Source organism: Equus przewalskii, chromosome 16 (genome assembly GCF_037783145.1).
Source record: "Equus przewalskii isolate Varuska chromosome 16, EquPr2, whole genome shotgun sequence".
Taxonomy (NCBI): Eukaryota; Metazoa; Chordata; class Mammalia; order Perissodactyla; family Equidae; genus Equus; species Equus przewalskii.
The window spans coordinates 1,511,422-1,534,448 of record NC_091846.1 but is presented as its reverse complement, the minus strand read 5'-3'; the positions used below and the strand labels follow the sequence as shown (position 1 = coordinate 1,534,448).

General features: G+C 50.8%; 1 protein-coding gene and 1 long non-coding RNA gene across 2 annotated transcripts; one reads left to right on the top strand and one right to left on the bottom strand.

Moving 5' to 3' along the window:
* Positions 1-1,627: 1,627 nt before the first annotated feature.
* LOC103562589 (uncharacterized) lies at positions 1,628-22,201 on the bottom strand. The gene is made up of 5 exons (XM_070579454.1): positions 22,097-22,201; positions 20,886-21,267; positions 20,226-20,803; positions 3,039-3,536; positions 1,628-1,877 (listed from the first exon to the last, which is right to left on the bottom strand). The coding sequence occupies exons 1-5, from the start codon at positions 22,199-22,201 to the stop codon at positions 1,836-1,838; spliced, it is 1,605 nt and encodes a 534-aa protein (XP_070435555.1). The 3' UTR covers positions 1,628-1,835.
* LOC139076307 (uncharacterized) lies at positions 12,797-17,324 on the top strand. Its single transcript, XR_011527739.1, has 2 exons — positions 12,797-13,079; positions 15,790-17,324. It is a non-coding gene; the product is annotated as an uncharacterized lncRNA (long non-coding RNA).
* Positions 22,202-23,027: the final 826 nt, after the last annotated feature.

The window sequence follows — 23,027 nt, the reverse complement described above, 5'->3', positions numbered from 1 at the left end:
AAAAACACAAATTAGGCCTGGCGTGTTCCCCAGTGTCTGTCTCAGCAGCAGAGGGCACAGCGAGCACCCTGCCAGCTCGGGCGGAGGAAGGCTGGGGCAGTGCTCTCCAGTCGGCAGGTCTGTGCACAGTGAATGGTGGATTAAAATAAGCTTCATGGATTCTGACGAGGCACCTCACCTCTTACACTTTACCTAAGAACCTCAGTAGCCAAAAAGGATATGTTAGTCGACATCTTTGTAAGCCCTTCCTATTTCGAAGGTCTGCGCTGAGAGACGAGACAACCAAGAGCTGAGTGGAGGGGAAGATGATAATTCTAGTTTTGCTGACAATTCAAAATTTCCTGCTTAGCTCCTCAGCTGTGTGTTTGGGGGTGATGGCGCGCCTGGACAGCAAGAACAAGTGAAATGCATGGGTGACTTTAAAACCCCATTCCAGGTAGGAATGTCATGCTCTTTCCCCTTCAGCTCCTTTCTAAGATCAGAGCTGGAACCACTTCCTAAAGCAGCCCCTTTCTCCCCTTTGCCTTGCCAAAAGAGAGGCAGTAAAATGAGAAGTTTGGTAATTGGCCCCTGAATGGGGAGCTGTGTGTGCGAATGTTTTTTGATCCGTTTTTATGAAACAAGCATGCAATAGAAATACTGTAGTCAGTTGGTTGGAAAAAATCTTCAATAACCAGCAAGGTACCTCCATTCCAAGGGTTGTGCCATAAGCCTCGAGATAGAATTCCTGAAGGAAACACGTGCCCCGTGGCACTTTTTTGAGAGGCGTGGAAGAAGCTATCAAATTTACCGTAATAAACTGTTGCTACTCTGCAAAGCTTAGGAATTTTAGTGCCCGGGTCAATGGGCTGCCACTATGTTAAGTGTCACCGAACTTTGGCTGGCATCCTTTCTCCCCTATTTGTTTGATAAAACGTAATACTGACCCCGCCCCCCTCTAGAAAAAACTTTAGTTTTAACAAGAGGACAAAATTCTGTCCCATAAATTGTTAAGTCATCGACATAGTATCTCTGGATCACCACCCTCCAATTTGCCTAGTCGTATTTAATTTTAAACTTATCTTTTGTACAAAAAAAATAGTCACTTTTAAGTGATTATACGCTTGCTAAATCAATAAACATACCATGAAGAAAGAATAGCTTGATCTTTATTTTAAACGTAGCGTGTAGATCACTGGGGCCAGTATGTCGTGGTGCTTCCCGGGCCGGGCGCTGGGCGGGGCCCTCTACGCGCGCGCGCGCGCGCACACACACACACACACACACACCCGTGCTACCTTTTAACAAACTAAGTTCGGTTAAACTAATAATACAATTAATCACGGTATTTTCCCCATGCAAAGAGTTTACTCTTATTCTCCTCTGATGTTTGCACTATTTATATTTGAGGAGTGACTGGAAAATGTTACACAACAGCGGCGATGATTGAAACCATGATCCAAATCACTGGTTTGAAAGGCAACTTTAATTTATGGACTTGCTGTTGACGTGAAGGCAACAAAAGGTAGCTGTGAGCCTTCTGTTGTCTGGACGGGGTATTCCAGAGAGCTTCCCGACCTTCCTTCCCCCACAGGTTGAACGGAGAACCAAAATCTCCCAAACTGTACAGAATGACGCACAGCCATGATTTCAATTTTGAATTTATTTAGAAAATCCGGATTTTGCTCAGTGATGTTTCTTCACGCACAGCGTCTGTCAGTATCTGGCAGAAGTTTCGAGTTCCCTCGGCGAGCCCCCGCCCAGCACAGCAAGGCCGAGTCTGTCCCAGCGCGGCTCACGGCAGCTGGAGCCGGACGGACGTGCAGACAGGCGGCTTCCTGGCTGCGCCGGGCGTCTCACGAGCACAGACACTGCCTTCGCACGACTAGCTGCTCTTTCTAAAACCAAATCAAATCTTAGTTTAGACTTCAACCGTAAAATCACGATAAAGGGAACTCGGTTGACATAGCTTCCTGTCACAGTCAGGCCATCAAGGCCCAGCGCGCAGCGGCGTGGGCCGGCCCCTTCCCCGCACGTTCTACTCCGTTAGGGGGAACTTCTCGCTTCCACAAACGGCCGTGTTCAGGGCCAGACCGAGCTCACCCTGCTGTGAGCAGGAAAAGAGGCCCCGGGCACTCATCTCCGCACGCCGGGAGCTGGCCTCGTCTCACACTGGGCTCCCTCCTGAAGCTCTGGACACTGGGCCAGACTCGGCTGCTTCCTGGGAACTGGCAGAGGTCGCGTGCCTCGCCTTGCCTTACAGCACCACCTCTTACCCACAAATTGGCCCACTGCCTCTCAGAAGTATAAAAAACTTAATTGTGTAAATCTGCAGCCATTTACACCCTCATGAATCCAGCCCGCGTGAGCGTCCAGGAAGGCCGACGCTGCCCTTTGACTCCCGGCGCCTCTGGCGAGCTCGGCGGAGGGGGCAGGTCCCACTCAGCCCGGGCCGTTTGTCATCGCCAATTAGCAACGGGCTGCGTTCAGAGGCCCAGGCCGCAGCGCCAGCGACCAAGAGCTTATCTAGCCCCCCACCCTCCCCAGTGGTTGAGTCCGGCCCCGCTGCAGCGGCCCAGGGTTTCGGTGGTTCGGATCCTGGGCACAGACACGGCGCCGGACGTCAGGCCACGCTGAGGCGGCGTCCCACATGCCACAGCCAGAAGGACCCACAACTAGGATACGCAGCTATGTACTGGGAGGCTTTGGGGGGAAGGAGGAAAAATTTTTAAAAACCAAGTTTCTCTGAGGGGCTGACGGGGCGGGCAGAGGCGGAGGGGGTGGCTGCTCCGGTCCCCGCGGGCGCCGCCCCTGCCCCGCCGGCAGCCGCTGTGGGGGCGGCCCGCACACAAAACGCAGGCGGGGCGCGGGGTCGGCTCGGCCAAGCCTTCTCCCCAAAAAGACAAAGCTAACACGTTTCCGATCGTGCTTCTACAACATCCTACCGGAGGAGGGGAAACCGAGTGTTTATACAGCAAGCACAACTTTTAAATTGCTAATACAAAAAGTTGCTGCCCCTACTGAAAACAGTTGAGTAAAAAAGTAGGCATATACTGTACTTTCAAAGCTCTGGGCTGTTTAAAGCATCCATCAGTCACCTGGCGGAGGCTCCGCCCCTCCGGGCTGTCCCCACGCCGGCGGCCCCAGGCAGCCCCCGGCCGGGCAGGGCGGGCGGCGGAGCCCCGAGCGCGGTGCCGAGCGGCTGCAGCCCCGGGTGGCCGCCCTCGCCGCCCGCCCCGACAGCTCTGCGCCAAGCGCCGCCGCCGGGAGCCCGGCTCGACGGCCGCCCCGTCGTGCGGGCGCCTCAGGGCCGGCGCGGCTCGGCGGCGCGGGCGCGGACGCACGTGCAGCCCACGGCGACGCTGACGTACTCCTCGGCGTAGACGGCGCGGCCCCCCGCGCAGGCCGGCGTGCGGCGCAGCACCACGGCGGGCACGTAGACCGGCGCGCTGCGGAAGCGCAGCTCCTCGGCGCCGCGCGGCCCGGTGAGGCAGCCTGCGCACAGGCAGTAGGCTTCGGGCAGGTAGCGCGGGTAGCGCGCCGGGTCGTAGGAGATCCTGCGGGGAGAGAGACAGGCTTAGCCCCGCGAGGCGCGCCGCCGGCCCGCCCACAGCCGGGCCGGTCCACACGGCGAGCCGCGGCACCTCGTCACAGTTCAGGTGGCCAGGACAGCGTTGACAGCCACGTCCAGGCCATTCTCTAAAAAGGCTTCCCGAATCTGCGCTGATGGACGCGGAAGGGGGCGCTCGCTAGCTCTGCAGGGCCACGGAGAGCGCGCGGCGGGCGCCTCTGCGCCTGGGCCGCAGCGCCTGCTCCCAGGGCCACCTCGGCCAGCAGCCCAGAGCAGTGGCTCCCGAGGCCTCAGAACTGCCTCCCCTCCAGCCCACCAGGCTCTGCAGCCCCAGACCGGGGCCACATCCACCAGGGCGGCTACCCACCCTGGTCCCCAGGACAGGGCCACCGCCCCACGGAGCCCTGCATGAGGCTAGCTGGCCTTGGTGCCAGCCGGTGCGGACCCTGGCCACCCGGCCGCTGACAGGGCCATAGGCAAAGGAAGCTTCGAGACACCTGTCCAGAAGGCCGCGAGGTAGGCCTTGTGTCCCGTCTGTCTGTCAGGGTCCATGTGTCCTCTTCTGTGAAGGGGCCGAAGCCACACCAGGGTAGGGCAGGACTGGCCAGGCTGGGACGTTTGAAAACTGAGTGATGGTTTAAACCTGATCGTTTTCATCCTCCTCCACGTCCCCCTATTGTCTGGTCTGATGCCAGGAACCGAGTGTCGCACCTACACAACACCCTGTGGCCGCCGGTGGAGGAACAAAAGCACCCCCGGGCCGGCTCTGCCCTCCACCACCCCTCGCCCCAAAGCAAAGAGGTCAAAGCTGTGTCTGGGCATGAATGGGGACCCAGGACTCCTCCCTGACGTCCCCTTGCAGAGGGAAGGATGGTCCCCGTTTCTCATGGGATTGCCATGACCTCAAATTCCCATGTCCGTTAATCTGCCCATTTAAAACACATACAATCCTCTTAGGAATGTTTCTCTTTCTTCTAGAGCTGAATCCTCGGGACCCCAAATCTCAGAATCACAGCTAGGACTTCTCTAACCTCTCAAGAAACAAACATATTTGTACACCCACGACATGCCAAGCCCAGGAAGGCCCCCAAAGTGCTGATCCAATGAGAGCCTATGATATAAATGAAAAAAATGAGATGGGCTTAACGGCTTTTAAACCTTACAACTTGAGGTGTGTACAGTTTCTCATCTGGGTTCCTGTTAACAAGCACTCTTGACAATAGTGTGGCTACAGCAAAGACAGCTCCGTGGGAGAGACGCTGGCCTGGTTAGCCTTACCCGTCCTGGCTTGCAGAAGTTTGATGTCCTCCAGACAGACTAGTTCTGTGGACTAGTTCTCTTGTAGGTCCTCACTAATAATGGCTAAAATTCATCAACCAAGTTAAGAGATTTCCAGTTAAGAAGTATGTTCAAACCACCCAGTTAGAGAATGGGCAGAGGCAGTAGGGGGCCTAGGAGAGGTAAGGGGAGGGTGAGCCAGCAGCCCAGTGTCCTAGGAACAGAGCTGAGGGTTTCTTGCAGAAAGGGGGAGCTAGAAGGTGGACGATGCTGATGGGCCAGTTGTAGGCGTGTTGGGCGCAGGGAAACAGAAGCCTGAATGAATTTCAAGCATGAGTGTAACAAGATAAAAAAGCTATGTTGGATTGGCTAAGAGGTTTCTCCACTGAGGAGATCATGTCAATGAGGCAAGTGTTAACTCTCAGTGGCCAGATGAGAGTGGGTGGCCCCAGACATGTAAGGAAGCTACATGGGTTTCTTCCATTTGGGTCCAACATCTTTAAACACTGATGTATTAGATGATTGGGCAGGCAAGAGTCTAGAAATGGTGTCTTCGCGCAACAACAAATTTACTCACATGGTGCCAACTGTGTGCCATTTACACAGTAGGAAAGAACTAAGATGGTTTCGCCTGAAGGGAGGACCTGTGTGGGAGCGCATGTATCCCAGGGGGCTGGGCACCGCAGTGGGTGAGCCAGGTAACACCTGCCACATGTGGAAGGAAAAGAAGCTAGTGAGGCCAGGAGCTGGCAGAATCCCATAAAGAGAGTGGCGACAGTTAAACTAGAGGGCCACACCCAACCTGCCATTTGAGCATTCTAAAGCTGAAAGGACATTTCCAAGTACTTGGCCACTGTCTGAATGTGGGGGATGAGGTCAGAGAAGTCAGCAGTGATTCCAAGGCTTGCAGTCGGGGTGACCAGAAGGATGCGAGTGGCAATGGGGGGAACAAGGAGGCCTCAGGCACAGGCAGCCCTGCTGGTGGTGAGTGCTCAGGCGTGGACCCCTTCAACTTCCTTCTCATGGCTGTACTACAAGGAGAGAGGGAGAGTCAAGACTCAGGAGTGAAGGCTAATAAATCCGTGATGTGCGAACAGGAGGAGCATGGGGTGGGGACTGTCTACAAAATGCAAGCTGTCTCTGCCGCCAGAACACTTACACACTGATCCCAGCCATTCCTCTTTCCCCCAACATGCACACAAATAGTTGAAAATATATTTTTTAAGCTTCTCATGACTACTTTCCCTTAGTTCTGTCATCAGGGCCTTTGTAGCATAATGAGGTCTGTCCTTGCAAGGACGGATAAAGCCGTCCACCCTGGCCTTTCTGACTTGTCCGCCCTCCTCGGGAACGCCTCACTCCTCCCCCCAGCGGGGTCTGCTGAGGCACAGGTCCCCCCAGCGCCCCTCTCATGCTGTGGGGGTTCATGTCAGGAAAAATCCAAACTTCTTCGCTCTGCCTTCACAGGCCCCCCCCCCTCCCCCGGTTTGGTCTTTCCCTACGCACCCTTCCAGCGCTCCTCCACTGTCTTCTCCTGCATGCATCCTACACTCCAGTCAGCCCACAGGAATGCTCCTTGCATGTGTCACAGCTAAGCTTTTCCTCAAGATGTTCTCTTCCGAAAAACAGTATCAACTCAATAAAGACTTGCCATATTTTAAGGTCCAACTCATTATCTTAAGTTTTCAAATTTCCTTAGTCAAATTTAACCTCTCCTTTCCCTATATTCTCATAACACTTTGTGCCTGTCAGATAGAACTATACTTTTTCCACATCTTTCCCTGGAAGGGAAGAGTAAGGACTGTATTTTTATTCGTCTTTATGCCCTAACATGCCCAGCACAGTGCTTTACACAGAATAAGAGTTCAGTAGATGGTGAGCTGGTGGGATGTGTTGGTGAGTCTGGCCTGCATCAGCTTCCTGTCCTTCATACTCCGTCAATATAAGACCCTAACTCAAAAGTTGAAGGAAAGAGAATTTATAATATCGCCAGTCACTTTCAACATTTATTCAACAAACATCTGAGTGCCAGTGATGTTTCTGGCAATGGGGATATAGAAGAAACACATATCTGCTATCCAAGGACTCACCACCATCTGGGGGTTAAATGTACAAATAATCACGTAGAGAGTTAGCCCAGCCGTGGCAGCTAGGGAAAACTTCCTGGCAAAGGTTGTTCCTGGGTGGATTCATCCAGACGAAGAAGGGAGAAAGGGCACGTAGGCCAGAGGTCAGAGCCTAGAGTTGAGGGACCATGTCAGAGTTAGGAACTGCAGCACCGGAGAACTACAGGACGGGCTGGAGCCATCTGTGGAGGCTGACCGTGAAGGGTCTCCAGAGTAGACAAGGCAATAGGAGGGATGTTAAAGAGGGAAGTGACCCAGTCAAATGCAGTTTCAGACTGATTCCTCAGACTATGGGTGGGAGATAGTCTGGAGCCCAAGAGAGAGATCTTGGTAGAGACTTTTAATTATTAGCATATAGATGGTGGTTAAATAAGATCATTCAGGGGAGCGTATGGAGAGATACCAAATAAAAGGCAAGGAAAACCAACTTTTTAAGGGAGAAGATGTCTAATTGTGGAGATGGCCAGAAGCAGGGGTGGCATCCCCAGAGCCTAGAAGGGCAGAGGCTTGAGAAGTGGCTGGTAAAAAACTAAATATATCTGACTGAAAAAGTTTACTGGAAATATAGGGATGGAAGAACATGTTAAATGGCACCATGAGGATATGACCAACGACATATAGAATGTAGGAAACTCAGTAAAAGTTTCATCCCAAGGGGAAGAAAGTGGGAGAGAAACCTACATCTTAAAAGAGGCTTAAGAAACCATCAACAAAATGAAAAGGCAACCTCCAGAATGGGAGAAAATATTTGGAAATCATATGTCTCATAAGGGGTTAATATACAAAATATATAAAGAACTCATACAACTCAATGGCAAAAAGCCAAACAATCCTACTAAAAAATGGGCAGAGAATCTGAGTAGACATTTTTCCAAAGAAGACATACAGATGGCCAACAGGCACATGAAAAGGTGCTTGACATCACTAATCATCAGGGAAATGCAAATCAAAACCACAATGAGCTAGCACCTCACAACTTAGAATCAAAAAGACAAGAAATAGCAAGTGTTAGCGAAAGAGAACCCTTGTGCGCTGTTGGTGGGGATATAAAGTGGTATAGCAAATAGTATGGAGGCTCCTCAAAACAATTAAAAATAGAATTATCATATGATCCAGCAATGCCACTTCTAGGTCTATATCCAAAGAAAATGAAAACACTAACTTGAAAAGGTCTCTGCACCACCCTGTTCATACAGCACTATTTACAATAGTGAAAACACGGAAACAACCTAAATGTCCATCAACAGATGAATGGATAAAGAAAATGTGGTGCATATATACATATATACACACACACACACACAGTATTATTCAGCCATAAAAAAGAAGCAAATCCTGCCATTTGTGACAACACGGGTGGATCTCGAGGGCATTATGCTAAGTGAGCTAAGTCAGACAGAGAAAGACAAATACTGTATAATCTCACTTATATGTAGAATCTAAAAAAACAAAAAACAAAACCTAAACTCAAGGATACAGAAAACAGGCTGGTAGTTGCCAGAGGAAGGGGATGAGGGGTGGGCGAAATGGATGAAAGGGGACAAAGGTACAAACTTCCAGTTATAAAATAAATCCTGGGAATGTAACATATATATAATGACATATATAATGACTATAGTTAATAATACTGTATTGCATATTTGAAAGTTGGTAAGCAAGTTGATCATAAAAGTTTTCGTCACAAGAAAAAGAATTTGTAACTGTGTGGTGGTGGATGCTAATTAAGACTTAGTGTAGCGATCATTTTGCAATATAAACAAATATCAAATCATCATGTTGTACACCTGAAACTAATATAATGTTACAGGTCAATTATACCTCGGTACTAATTTCACATTTTTTTTGTTCGTTTAAAATTATTTCAAAATTAAGAGTTAAATAAAACAAAAAATAAAGAGGATTTTTTTTTTTAAGTTTTAAAAAACCGCTTATGAGACAATCAGGGAAATTTGAACCTGAGTGAATATTTGAAGATATTAAGGAAGTATTAACTCTTAGGCATGCTAATGGTATTCTGTGGTTTTGTTTAACACAGAGTCCTTGTCCTTTAGTGATACAGACCAAACACGTGAGCGTGCACACACACACTGTGACAGTGCTGGATGCTAGTGAAGTCACAAAGTGCCCTCTGAATGTGCTAAATAGCAGAACAGTAGTGACCATTCATTCAGCGGACTGTTCAAGCTCCAGAGGTGGGTGCTGGATGAGGGTACAGCCTTTCCACGAACGCACAAGCCAGTGGTCAGGACAAACCAGCGCACAGTGCACAGCCTGTTGTGAACACCTGTGGGTGGCCAAGGCTAAGGCCCAGGGAGGTCTGAGGTGAAGCGAGGGCGCAAGGGGGGCCGAGCTAAGCAGAGAAGAGGGCGAGGGGTGTGAGGCGAAGGAGCCACACCCAGCCAGCCTGGAAGGCAGAGCACCGCGCAGCGGGACCACCAAGAGGTCACTGCAGCTGGAGGTCTCTGTGCACAGGCATGTGGTGGGCACAGGTTCGCTAAGAAATGGGAGAGGTGGACAGGAGCCTTGAAGATCAGAACAAAAAGTCTGGATTTTACCCTGCAGATCATGGGAGGCCACGAAAGGGCGGAAAGCAGCAGAGACATGATCAGGTTGACATTTGAAAGACCTTTCTGATAGGTGTAGACTCAACTACAGGCCAAAACGAAGCGGGGGTAGGAAGGTCAGGCACAGCCTCTTCAGACTCAGTTTCCTCGTCTGTCACATGAGTTTGACTTGAGGGCATCAAAGATCCTTTTCAATTCTGAACACCTGGGATCTACCTTTCTGTGCACCACAGGATGCAGGTAATGATCCCCGGGTCATCTGTTAGTTTTATAGGTAGGACTGACAGTCGTTTGGACGTTGTGATGAGTCAGAAGGCTCATCTGACTAAAAATATCCACCCGATCCCCCCCAGTCGGCCCCCTGAAACTGAAATTCCCACCGTCTCAGTGACACCTCTAGGCTAAGGCGTTGCGACAAAGAGACAGCGCCTGCCCCCTGCCTGTGCCTGGGATGTGGGACATCATAAGACAGCCTAAGTACTTGTTTTCAAATTGTGGTTTTGTGACCGGGAGGTTTCTCTTAAAATAGAAATGTGCTACCAAGGGAGGGAATACAACACATACATCACACCCCTGACACCCTGTATTGTGGGTCTCGATGCCAGCGGTTACCACAGAAAACAGAAAGCACAACACAGACACATTCTGAAGGACGCTAGTTGGGGGATGGAAAAGAGGTCAGGGGAAAAGTCGGAAAGCCTCAGGGCAGCCAGGGGACAGTCACAAAGTTAAAGCCCGTCACCCCAAGCTCCTGCCTCAAGATTCTGGGAAAATTATCAGGCAGGAGTGCTTTTTGGTAGAGAAAGCTGCCATGAAAACGAAACATCAAGAAGCTCCAACAGGGGTCCCTCTCTCTCACCAAACACGGAAATGCGAGTAAGAAGCCCACACAGCTGTCTCGCCTCCTTGTGAGCAATAATTCTTTTGTCTCGACATTTTCTGCATGCTGCTCTGCAGAAGCTTGGCACAGGAACACACTTGACACAAATCAAGTTTTCCTCCCTGATGGGATCCCAGAAGTGTCCCTGGGGCCACGTGTGAAGCTTGGCTTGAGTGAGTGACAGCTGGCCCGGCTTAATCCAAGAACAAAGGACAAGTCCTCCAGGGATGATTAGAGGTGATGGAAATTGAGCTTGGAGAGGAATGTGGGTGACAGCAGAGACAGAAAAAGAGCACTGCCCCTGGGCCCCTGAACTTGGTAGGAAACAATTTGAAGCCGTTCCGGGAGGACTGCCACTCGCAGAACAATGAGCACATTCCGGCAGACAGAGTCGCAGCCACCTGATGTGCTCTCTATCTGATGCCCAAGGATAGCTGTGGTGTTTATTGGCACAAACTCATTCATGTGGCTCACCCTCCTGCTTTCCAAAACAGAAAATTATTCTAGTTTTAAAACAGCAGAGGCTAAGTATGATTGTTTCTTTCACAGCAATCCCAAGACCCCAAACCCAAGATCGAAATGGGGGAAATGCCTTCTCTGGTCTAGGCTGGAAACCCCTAAGTACTGAAACATGTTAAGTGGAAACAAAATTGCCTCAGTAGTCATGGTTGGCCAGATCTCAAGGTCAATGAGTTCAACCCAATAGACTTTCTTAAAAGGGCAGGATGGAGTCTCTAAGAGTCCTGAACCTAAAATTTTGGTCCGATTTAGTTACCAGCCCGTGACGATGGACGAATCATTGCCCCCAGCTTTGCAAAGTGAAGGGGATGGATTTGACCACCAGGCTACTTCCCCCAGCTTCTTGATGGCGGGACTGATAATGCAATATTTCATCAATGTTTTCTGCTTAGAAATGACACCTATAATCCACTGAATCTAAAAGATATTGGAGAATTCCCAAAATTAATCTATGAAGTCAGTGCAATTCTAACCAAAAGCCCAGTAGATTTCTCTTAGAATTTGGCAAGCTGATCCTAAAATTCCTATAGAGAGAAAAGGGCCAAGACAGTTTTGAAGAATAAGGAGGGGACTCACTCTGCCAGGTATCAAGATGTTATAAAATTAGGGTCATATGAAGACAGCTGGCAGCCCTCTGCAAAAGCTGAGGGATAACCAATTTCCCTTTCCAAGAGCTAAGATTCCTCTGAAGAAACCCTGTCATCACCCAGGATGTGGGCAATAAAGAGAAGTCATAATGTTTCCAAAATGTGATTTTCAGACCACCCATATCAGAACCACGTTAGGCTCTGTTAAAAATGCAGTCTCATACTTCGCCCCACACCCACTGAATCAGGAGGCCTGTGAGTTAACAAGCTGCCCTAGAGACTTGTCTTGCTCATTTAAACTGGGGACCCTCTGACAGCCAGCAGAAGCCCCTTCCTAGTCACACAGTCAGCAGCAAAGTTAGGTGACATCTCTAAAAGGTGGTGAGCCACACATACATTGATTGCAGCTGATAGCAAACAAGTGGACGATTGTGTTTTCCCAAATAAGCTAGAATTTCATGATCCTACCAGCTCAGGACTCCCTACCCTGAGGAGTCTAATTAATGCAGAAGGTCAACGTTAATCCAGCAAGTGACTGGTGTCACAGATGGGACGGCGTTGAGATCTGTTATTCTTCACAGGAGGCACACGAATGAGCTTTAAAACTTGTGGTTACTGTTCCCCCGCCCCAGAGATTCAGAATTCATGGCTCTGGAGTGGGGCCAGGGGGCCGGTATTTTTACCAGCTCCTCAGATAATTCTAACATACAGCCCCGGTGGAGGCTGTTTGGCGTCCAGGTGTAAGAGAGAATGAGTCACTGAGACAGGGGTTTGTGTCAACCTTCCCGTCTCTCTTTTTCCCCTTGGAACAAGCCCCGAGGATGGGGGGGAATGGTTATGAGACTGTGGGGAAGCAGGCGAGGGGCGAGGTTCTGAGCTGCAGGGCCGGTCGTGGGAGGACTCTGTTTGCTGTCCAGGGAGTAATCGGGGACATGAAGACCACAAACAGTTTCCCTCTGTTAGAAAGCTGCAGCCAACAGTGCCATCAGCTCCACCCTCTCTCCATTCGCTGAGGCCTGAGAGAGCCAAAGATCTTCAATATGTGCTGCCAAAAAGCTCTGAAAAATGCTCTTCTGGCCCCTAGCAGAAAACATCAGTTGTGCATTTCTCATGAAAGAGGACACGGAAAAATCAGCCTGGGAGGGCAGCAAAGTCTGACCTGGCATAGATGCCCTGGAGTCAGATCCCCAGTGGGCCTCACCTGGCCCTCTGCACTGGCCAAGGAGAGCTAGGGGTCAATCCTACCCCCATGTGGGGACGGAGGCTGACTTTGGTGTGATCCTGAACTTGGCATCAAGGTCAGCCCTGAAGCTCAGCCAGTGAGGCAGGCTCCAGAACTAAGCCAGCTCCTCTGCCAAGTGCATTGGCTCTGAGCTACTAGGAGCCTGGAAGGGCTCAGCCTGTCCGCCCTCTCCCTTTACTCATGAGGAAACTGAGTTACCGAGAGGCTGAGGGGTCTGTCCAAAGCCTTCCAGCTCACCTGGCTTAGCATGATCAGCTGCCCTGCCCTGCACAGTGGGGCTGCGTGCGTCTACTCTGCACTTCGTGGACATTTAGCAATTCATCACAGGCCTGGTAAGTGGCAAAGCTACAGCCAGGCTATCTACTGAGTCCATGTAAAATCTGTTCATCTGGGAGATCAGGGAAGAGCAAAGAGAGACTAATGGCTTGGAAAAGAATTTGGAAGATAACTCAGAAAAAAAGGCTTTATGGAGAGAAAGAGGGAAAGAGAAATGAGAATGAGAGCCAGAATTTCTCAAAGGGTTTTATTCTTTGGTCATGGCAGATGCCACACATTCAGTGCAGCTGGGAAATATCTCTTCAAAGGAAAACACAGCTCATGCCCACGGGATGGCTTAACTATCTGTCCAGTGGAAGCCGCAGAATTTGGCTTCAGAGCCATCTGATGTGTCCGTCCTTGGGGCAGGCGGGTGAAGTGCCTGGATCAGGGGGAGCCCACCTGATCCAAAATGAATCAGCTGCTGCCATACATTGGTTACAAGGAATAGTTAATATCAAAACATTAGCCTAGACTCTATTTAATTCCAGAAGAGTTCTTGGTGGACTCTTTTCTCTTTGACTTCATTAACTTAGTGAGCAATGTACTCATTGCCCTCCTTCAAAATCTTCACGTGTCATTTTTGGAACACAGACCCCGTAAGGGATCCATAAGGAATTTCACTTCGTGGTCTGTGTGCTCCTGCCTGGAGCTGCCCCAATCCTTCTGTTGGCATTAAGAGTACAATCATTTTATTCAGGTGAGGAAATTTGAAGGAGGTGATGATGGAATGAAATTTTATCATCATCCTCAGCCACTATAAGAATGCTAAAGTAAAACGCAGGCAGTTACAGAAAATAACCATCAAAGCAAAATGAACATATCTACTTTCAGGACGAGAGACTTTAATCCCATGACAATACTTTTATTTTTACTCTGTGAAAGTGATAGGTGCAGCAGAGCCGCTATATTTTGAGTAACTCAGAGAAGAAAACCTGTGCGGTACTTTGGCCAATTAAAGGTCACTTATCCATAAGAATAGTTTTTGGGGAAAATACCAACATTTCTTAAACAAGCTGCTTTAAATGATGATCATCTCCTTTTCTCCAACGAGATTTGGTGAGCCGCCCCCCGCCCCGCCGTGCCCCATGCTGGAAGCCAGGCAGGGGCACTGCTTCTGTTCCTTCCTCTCTCCTCCTGTCCTCGCCCAAGCCCGTCCTTTCTTAAAGAACAGCGTGACCTCAGCCCGGCAGAAAGGCCTGTACCTGCGCTGACACCACTTACGGCTATCCCCTGGAGGCAGGAAGGCTTTCTTAGTTTGTTTCTAAGTCATCAGAATAACGCACAGGTTTGAAGTAGGGACCCAGGAAAAAAGGGAACTTGCTAAGAAGAAACATGATAAAAAAGAAAGGACTTCCCAAATTCAAAGATCCCACGGATGAGCCTTCCCGGAGAAGCCAGGTCTCCCGGGGAAGGGGAGCTGGCGCGGTGCTGCCCCCTGTCGGTCACAGTCGACACGGCGACTCCTTCGACGTCCCGGGACGCGGCCACCTCCCTGAGGCTCGGTCACAGCCCGCACGCATCCCCAAGGGGCTCTGTCCATGGGGGCTTCTGTTCTTAGAGCTAGGACACAAACTTGAAAGTGCATATAGGGGGCAGGGGGCACGTGAAATGGGAATATTAAAAAGGGGGTAAGTTCCTCCCACATTACACTAACTTTTCTAACTTCCTCTACCTAATGCTACAATCCTTTCACAATTTTAAAAACGAGATAAAGAAAAAGTGACGCGAGCCGTGCGCGGGGATCTCGGAGCAAGCGTCAGGGGGTGCGCTGGGCGCGGCCTGCCGGGCAGTATCTGCGCAGGGATGCAGCTGCTGCAGGGGAGGCAGGCGTGTCAGCTAGACTTGAGGGTTCAGCAAAAATATCCCTTTTATTTCTACCTTTCCTGACGAAGACCTTTCTAAAATGCAGCGTTGCTAAACACGTGGTAACGGTTTTATGGGAACGCGAAGGTCATCCCTGTGATTGGGCGTCGCTGGCCCAGGAGACGGTGGTGGCCTCACCTGACCCACACGAGCTGGAAGCTGCTACCATGCTGGGCCCCTCTTCCCAACAGACCCGCTGAAAGTTCTGGTAATAGAGAGTGGCGCCAACTTGGGCTCTCCCGGGAAAACGTCCGCTTTACTGACACTTACCAACGTGGATCGGCACCTCTGCTGGTCTGGACTCTCCTTCGGGGCCCCCTGCCGAGACACCCCTGCCGCAGGCTCACCTGCCGTGGAGGACTTGGCCAGCTGAGGGTGGTCCCACTGCCCCTTCAAACTCCCTGGTGGCCCGTATTTTTAAGTCACTCGACGTCCCTGTCCCCTGTCCTCTCTCCTCTCCTTTACTCCTTTTTCTTTCCATTTATTCCCTAGCTGTTGCTGCTATCCATGGAGTTGTTTATTGCAAAAATAAATTTAGGTGTAGTCTCTTAAAGTCCTTGGAGGAAAAGAGTTATACAGAAAAGTTAACAAAGCCTAAAAATAAATTGTTGTGCATTATTCATATCCTGGAGAAAAGTTATCTCTAGATTATTACCCCAAATTGAAAAATATAAACAATTAAAAATTAGAGTATTGGTAGGTGTTTATCTTTGGGGCTTCACATAAATGAGTGATGTGTATCTTTAAACCTTAATAAATCTCAGTGTTCTTACAATAAATGTCTTACTATGTCAGTTTGGCATAAAAAAAGCTTATTGAGAAATCATGTTAATTTTATGCTTGGCATTTTTGTTTTTAAAGCTTAAGAGAAACAAACATGATACCACAAAGCAAATGAGAAGACATTTTCACATTCTGGAAGCTGAATGTTGCTCTTCTAACAGCACGTTGGTCGGGAGCACAGGCTCCATGGAATCAGAGAGGTCTGGGGTTGGATCCCGGCTCTCTCATTTCGGCCCAGCGCCCTAACCCCTCCAGGCCAGTTCCTCCTCTGCAGACCACCCAGCTGGGGGCTCAGCAGGGCTCTGCAGACTCTGTGAGGCCCTCAGTGCCTCTGCTGTAGCCCTCCAGCCCACGAGATCAGACAGGGCATTCGCACCAGTGCCCTCCATACAACAAAGGCTGTCGATACTGCTGAAGCTTCATTTCTTCAGTATCTGCTTTTTCTTCATGGTTGGTGAACTTCCTTTTCTGCTATTTATTCATGAGGAAGATCATCCCCAAGCTAACATCTGTGCCACTCTTCCTCTATTTTGTATGTGGGACACCACCACAGCATGGCTGATGAGTGGTGTGGGTCCATGCCTGGGATCTGAAGCTGCGAATCCTAGGCCGCTGAAGCGGAGCATGCTGAACCCAACCACTACACCATGGAGCCGGCTCCCTGCTCTCAGTTTGAAAATTAAGATGTTTTTGAAATAAATAATAGATGCACATGGCAGAAAATTCAGAAGACACGAAAGAGTGAAAAGCAAGTCTCCTTCCCAGCCTCCCAGGCCCTCCTGAGGCACCCTAACAACCAGGTTCCAGAGATGCCCCAAAGTGTGGTGTGCAGACACTGAAAAGACCACTTAAGAGATGTGTAGGTTATGTCACTTCTCTCTGACCACACACGGCCACACCCACCTCGTCTCCCCTCATGTTGGTGGTGACAGCTCTACTCAAGCGCACTTAGAGCTGCCCCCTTCCTCTTTACGGCTGTTCTGAGAGCATTTTATCAAACCAACTGCCTACTGGTGGACGTTTAGATGCTTCCAGTCCCTTGCTATCACCACAATGAACACCCTTGTACACACATCACTTGGCACGTGGGCAAATGTGGAATTCCAGGTGGAAGTGTGGGGTCAGAGTGTGTGAACTGAAACTTTTGACAGTTAACACCAAATTGTCCTCCACAAAAGCTGTGCCGGTTCACACCCTCTCTACTGCAGGATGCCTTTTGCTCCCCCCTTGCCAACACAGCCTGATGAGTGCTGACAAAAAAAAAGGGTTTCTCTGTGGAGTTTCATTATGCATTTCACTCACGATGCCACAGTCGAGCATCTCTTCGAGTTTCAAGTGTTTGCGTCATCTGAGTGTCCCTCCCTGGGAACTAGGGGGCCTCTGCTCATATTTTCATTAGGCCTTTTCCTTACTGGTTTGAAGAAGCTCTTTAGGAAGAGAGCCTTTGTGACAGCAGTTGCAAGCATTCTTTCCCAGTTTGTCCTTGTATTTTTCTTATCTTATTTATCTTCCCAAGAAGAAATGGCACATAAGTATGTAATTGAATTTATCAGTGTCATCTTTTATGGCTTTGGGGGCCTGTGAGCTGCTGAATAGGCCTCTCCACTCCAAGATTATAAACATAATTGACCATGTTTTTATCTGTTTTTGTGGTTTTATTTTGACATTTAAATCTGTGAATCACCTGGAATTTATTTTGATATAGGGGTGAGATCCAATTGTATTTTTTCCCAGCTGGTAACTCAGCTGTCCCAACACCATTTACTGAAGGATCCATCTCTCACATAAAGAAACGAAAAGCCACCTTATAGTCCAAATTTCTATTTTAAAACCTCTTATCCACCTGAAGCGGTCCTCTCTGTGCCTTTCGGTATTTCTAACTTGCAGCCTATTTCCTTATTCATCTTTCTTAAGAGCTTCTCTGACTGTTTTTAGCCTTAAATACCACTTCTGAATCCAGGCTTAAGGTGACACAGGTGAGCACCCTCTTCCACTCAGGTGACCAGGCCCCTGCAGTGACTGCTAAGAAACCTTCCTGTCCTTCCACACACCTCTCTCAGAAGAGGCTCTGGGCTTCCATGTGTACTGCTTTTTCCAATCTTCACAATAACTCAGGAGGCGGTAAGGAGAAGTGACCACGGGTCAGAAGCACAGAGAGACAGGAAAGGCAGGGCCAACTTCAGCATCCAGCGACCTGGGACACTGGCTTGATGCCTGTCCCTAGAAGGCTGTCCTTCCTTCAGAGAGTGTAAGCCATCAGACCTCCAGGTGCTCACCAAGGGAGCAATTTCATCAGTGTTGCTAAATAATACGAAAAATAATGCCGATGATACCGTAAGCCACCTGACACACATGTGGCTACCGCTCGCAGGCTCCACACAGCACAAAGGCCCCAGGGGCAGGTCCAGCAGCCTAGTCCAGGAGCGCTCAACACTCTGTGTTCTTCTTGTCCCTATCAACCCTTAGGCATTCCCTCCTGCCTGCCACTCTTGGATCTTACGTGGGGAAACAACAGGCATTCAGTCCCCAGGAAAGGCAGCAAGGGCAACTCCACTTAAGTTACTATGTGCAGAATTCTAGGGCTGACAACTCCCAATCTGTACTCCAGTCCTGCCCTGTCTCCTGAGACCACACCTCCATAGCCAACTGGTCATTTATTTACACCTGTGTAGCTCTCAGGCACGTAAAACTCAACTAGAACTCAAAAGGTCTAGTACTGAACGCATTTGCCTCCCAAAACTTGCTTCTCATTCTGTTTCCCCATTTTGCTTAAACACCATCAAGCCAAGCCAGAACGTGGAAGACATGTCCAACGGGACTGCTGTATGTTACTCTTCCGTCTTCTGGCCCGAAGGGCCCTCAACCTAGGAGGGGAGGGAGGGGGTATCTATTTGACTAGAGAGAGGAGGGTTTGTTACAGAAAATCGCAGAGGTGGCAGCTTCTGTCTGGAGAAGCCAAGCTACTGTCTTGAGAGATTTTCCAAGTTTCTTTAAAGCTATTTAGCATATCAAAGGTATAACATGAGGCTGGAGAAAGAAGGATAATATAATAGCTCACTCTTTGGGCCCTGGGAATGGTGGAAACAAAGAGGAAAAGCAAGAGAATGGAGCCACCAGGACGAATGGTTCCACATGCGTGTCCTTGAGGGCGGCAGAAAACCGAGAGGGGCAGGGCTGGCAGGAGGGGTCTGGGCCGGCCCTGCATGTGGGTGGGTGTGGGGTGGGGTTCAGTCACAAGTGAACTCGGTCTTCTGCAGAGAAGCCAGGAGGGGGAGGCCCACCAACTAGCAGGGAGAGGCTCAGGGAAGCCCGGATAGGTTTTAAACAAAATCATGACATGTTCTGCGCACGTCTCCATAGTAGTGTGGACTGCAGCCTTGCCCCACGACACATTTCACACCCTCTCCTTCTTCACTCCTACAACCATCACTCACTGAATCCTGTCACTTCCACTTCTTTAAGTCATTCTTTCAAACTGATCCTAGCCTCACCCCTTCCACGGCCACTGCCTGGGTAGTAATGGCCTGTTGCTGGAAGCGCTGCAGTGCGTTTGTCGAGCATCTGCCCTCCAATCCATCCCTCCCAAAACACACAGCGGCCATATGGTTTCCTTGATCGAAAAGCAACCCACAGGAAAAACGTCAAACTTGCAGCACTGCTTACAGGGCCGCAACCTGGCTCCTGCCCCCTCGCCAGCTCACCTCAGCCACTCCCGACCTCACGCGCACAGCCCCCTGCACTTGAGAGCTGCGGTGCTCGCGTCCTCACTCCCTTCCTCCCGCCCTGGCACTAAGCTCCTTTCCTCTGGGCCTCACTCGCTCCTCTCGCTCTTTCCCTGAAGCCTTTCTAGGAGGCCAGCGGCAGTGTGAGGGCCCCTCCAGGCGGTGACACTTGGCAGTAAGGGCAGGGAAGGGGGCAGGCACAAGTTGCGCTGAGGACCCTCTAGCCACACTGTTCCCTGCACACGCCCCAACCCCCTTTCTGCAGGCTGGTTCTTTCTTCCGCGACGACCTCTTCAACAGGCCAGACTCGGAACGACGCCTGCTCTCAAAGTGCAGTTCGAACGCCATCTGGACCCTCCAAGCCCCATTTCACACCGTCACACGCTCACACTTTCCGCGTCAAACCACGTCCTGCCTCGCACTGTGGTTTCTTTCCCAATCGCCCCACCACTCCTCCCTCGGACTCTAAGCTCAGTGGGCTCAGAGCATATACTTCTCAGGGTCCACGGCCCAGCAGCGTCCGAACCGCCACAGGCCCTCACGCAACGTCTGGAGGACGTCCACAGCCTTCTGCGCCAATTCTGGGAAAGTTCCTCGAGCATCGCCCGGCTCGGTCTCTGGCGGAACCCACCTGATTGCGCACCTGGCACGGAGGAGCCGCTCGAGAGGCCCCGCCGCACGCGCCGCGCGGTAACGAAAGGAAGCAGAGGGAAGCGGGGGCCTCGGGGCGGGCGGGGGGCCGCGGGGAGGAGCCGCCCCCGCCCGGGCGCCCACCTGCCCGCCGCCGCTCACCTGTAGGCCCACGGCGACACGCTGCGCAGGTTGGCGGGCGGCCGGAAGCGGCGGTCGGCGGGCCTGCCCCCTGCCGGGCAGCTCGCGTTGCGCGCCTGCTCGCGCGGCCCCAGCTGCAGCGCGTGGTGGAAGGCGCCCAGCACGCCGGCCGCCAGCCGCCCGTACAGCTGCTCCAGGAGCTCCTCGGGCCGGTCCGCGCAGCCCCGCGGCCGCCCGCTCGCGCGCTGGGCGCCTGCGGCCCGGCCCCGCGCCAGCGCCAGCGCCAGCAGCACGCCGGCCACGAGCGTCCAGACCTGCGAGACAGGCCGCGTCAGCGTCCGCGCCCCGCCGCCCGCCCGCCGCCGCGGCCCGCAGCCGGCCCGAGGATGGGCGCCGAGCAGGCGGGCCCCCGCGCGCCCTCCCCGCCCGCGCGCCGCCCGCGGGCGCCCCGGGGCCCTGCCCTGCGCCGGCCCGCGCGCGCCGGCCCGCCGCCACCGCCGCCGCCCCGGGCCGGGGGGCGCGCGGGGGGCGGGTGCGGCGTGCGCGTGTGCGTGTGCCTGCCGGGCTGCTGCGCCGTGGGCTGCGAGTGTCTGTGAGCCCTCACCCGCGCGCGCGCCATCCCGCGCCGCCGCCCCCGGACTCGCGCCCCCGGCCCCGCCCCGGCCGGCCCGCCGCCCACGCCTGCGCCGCCCCGCCGCTGGAGAGCGCCGCGCCGCCCGCTCAGGTCGCCGCCCGCGTCCGCGGCCGAGCCGCGTCTGCGCCCTGTGCCTGCGGGCGCCGAGAGCCCCGGGGCAGCCTCGACGCGTCCTCGCCGGTGTCCCAGCGTCTCCGCCGAAAATATTCTCCGATGTGTTACGAGAAAGCCGCGCGAACTGAGGGCCCGCCAGCCACGTGGATTCGGAGCGGGCGATGTCGTGGGTTCCGACCTGGATGTCGCCGAGCCTGCTGTGACGGCGTGCTGTGCTGCGGACAAGGAGAGAGCTGGCGTGCTGTGCCCGTGGACTGGCGCCTGCGGCCTGGCTGAAGAAGGCCTAGAAGTCTCCAGAGCTTGGAAGTGGGCCAACTGTGTGAAGTTAGGGGACACAGATTTTGGCTCAGGGTGGAAAGACTTTTCTAGTAAGAAAAGCTTGTCCAAGAATAGAACAGGCCACCTGGAGAAAGAATGAGCTCAAAACCTAGAAGGATTCTCTTCTTTAGGACAACTTCCTCTTCTGAGAGTGCGTTTCAGAGAGATGTATACATCAGAGGTTTAAAAACTCTCTTTAATAGAGAGGAGGCCCTTTCTGCTTTCCCCTGAACATCCATAAAATCCTTCTGTGCCTCTGGATCAATTCTAACGTCAAAGTACTAAATCTTTCTCCCAACTTGTAGTTTTATGGCTGTAAGTGGGCATCACTTGGTCTGTTACAATGTTGGAGAATTTCTGCTCTATGATAACTAAATTGTAAGTGCAAGCAGTCATGTAAAATATGCCTAATATTCTGTGAATAAATTAAAGGAAATATTCTGTTTGTTTGCTTGTTTTTAAAGGTTTTATTTTTCCTTTTTCTCCCCAAAGCCCCCTGGTACATAGTTGCGTATTTTTAGTTGTGGGTTCTTTGAGTTGTGGCATGTGGGATGCCGCCTCACCATGGTCTGATGAGAGGTGCCATGTCAGGGCTCAGGATCTGAACCAGCGAAACCCTGGGCATCTGAAGCGGAGCGCGCAAACTTAACCACTGGGCCAGAGGGCCTGCCCCAGGAAATATTCTTAAATGAAGGAACTATATTATACTTCAAGAGCTCAAGAAAACTTGATTGATTTATTCTACAAATTAATGCTTTTTAGGCGGCATGCTAATGAATGTGGTCATTTCATAGCAGTCATACTTCAAAAATAAAAAGATTGATACCAACTGAAAGGTTTTCGAAAGCGTAGCTATTCGTAATTTATGGCTCCCTAAGTGGTTTGCAGCTTCGCTATTTGCCTGCCTTGTGAACCACTGGTTAAACTCCATTTTGGATATGCTGTGTAGGAAAAGAACACTTCTATATGCCTCGAATATTCTATAACTGATGAGTTTAGGAATTTATTTACTGCTAAAAATCCCACTGAAATCTCCAATTTAAGTGATTTAAGCAATTTATAGCTCTTGGTGAGGAAGCATTTGAGGTTATAAAACACTTTTTTTCTGACTACTAGATAAATTGTTTGTGTTGTTTCCTTTCTGGTAAAATGGAAATAAAGATCAATACTCAAAAATACTGCTTATTTTTTCCTTGATTTAAAAAAAGTGTGGGAGTCCTTTAGGAGAGAGAGACTGTCATCACAGTATTTGCATAGGAATGCTCACTACAGGATCCTTTCATGTGTAAGGTGACACAGTGCCAGACTGTTAATTCTGTATATCATTCAACAAAATACCTTCCACTGTCTTATCAGACAATTTCTCTCTTCTCCTTGATTATCTTGGAAGTGGAAAAGGAAATAATCATTTTCCAACAGTTTCGTTCTGTGAAAGATCACGAACTACTGAAAATGCTCACCTATTTGATAGAACGTGAAATTCATCTTTGTGAGACTAAACAGAGTTGAGAAGATGTCTTATAAACAGGTACAAAACGTTTTAGTTGCCTAATTTGTAATCAATTCTCTTCAAATGTGAACATATTTATGAGCCTGTGAAATGAATGTTATAATTAAATCCAAATTTAAGACATACACGTGAGTAAAAGGCAACTAAATACCCCAAACCAAGCTTATCATGTTCCCTTAGACATTGATACGTCTCCAGTGTTCTCTGCTGAAGATGCTACTGTCCTTGAGGTCACAAAAGCTTGATT

What these genes read in the sequence shown, in the direction of transcription:
- LOC103562589 (XM_070579454.1), bottom strand. Translation starts at nt 22,201, where the DNA reads ATGGAGTTTAACCAGTGGTTCACAAGGCAGGCAAATAGCGAAGCTGCA. An exon ending in CCAGCGGCGGGGCGGCGCAG is followed by an intron (nt 20,804 to 20,885) that starts GCGTGGGCGGCG and finishes CGCGCGGGTGAG; the next exon opens with GGCTCACAGACACTCGCAGC. An exon ending in GTGTCGCCGTGGGCCTACAG is followed by an intron (nt 3,537 to 20,225) that starts GTGAGCGGCGGC and finishes CTCTCCCCGCAG; the next exon opens with GATCTCCTACGACCCGGCGC.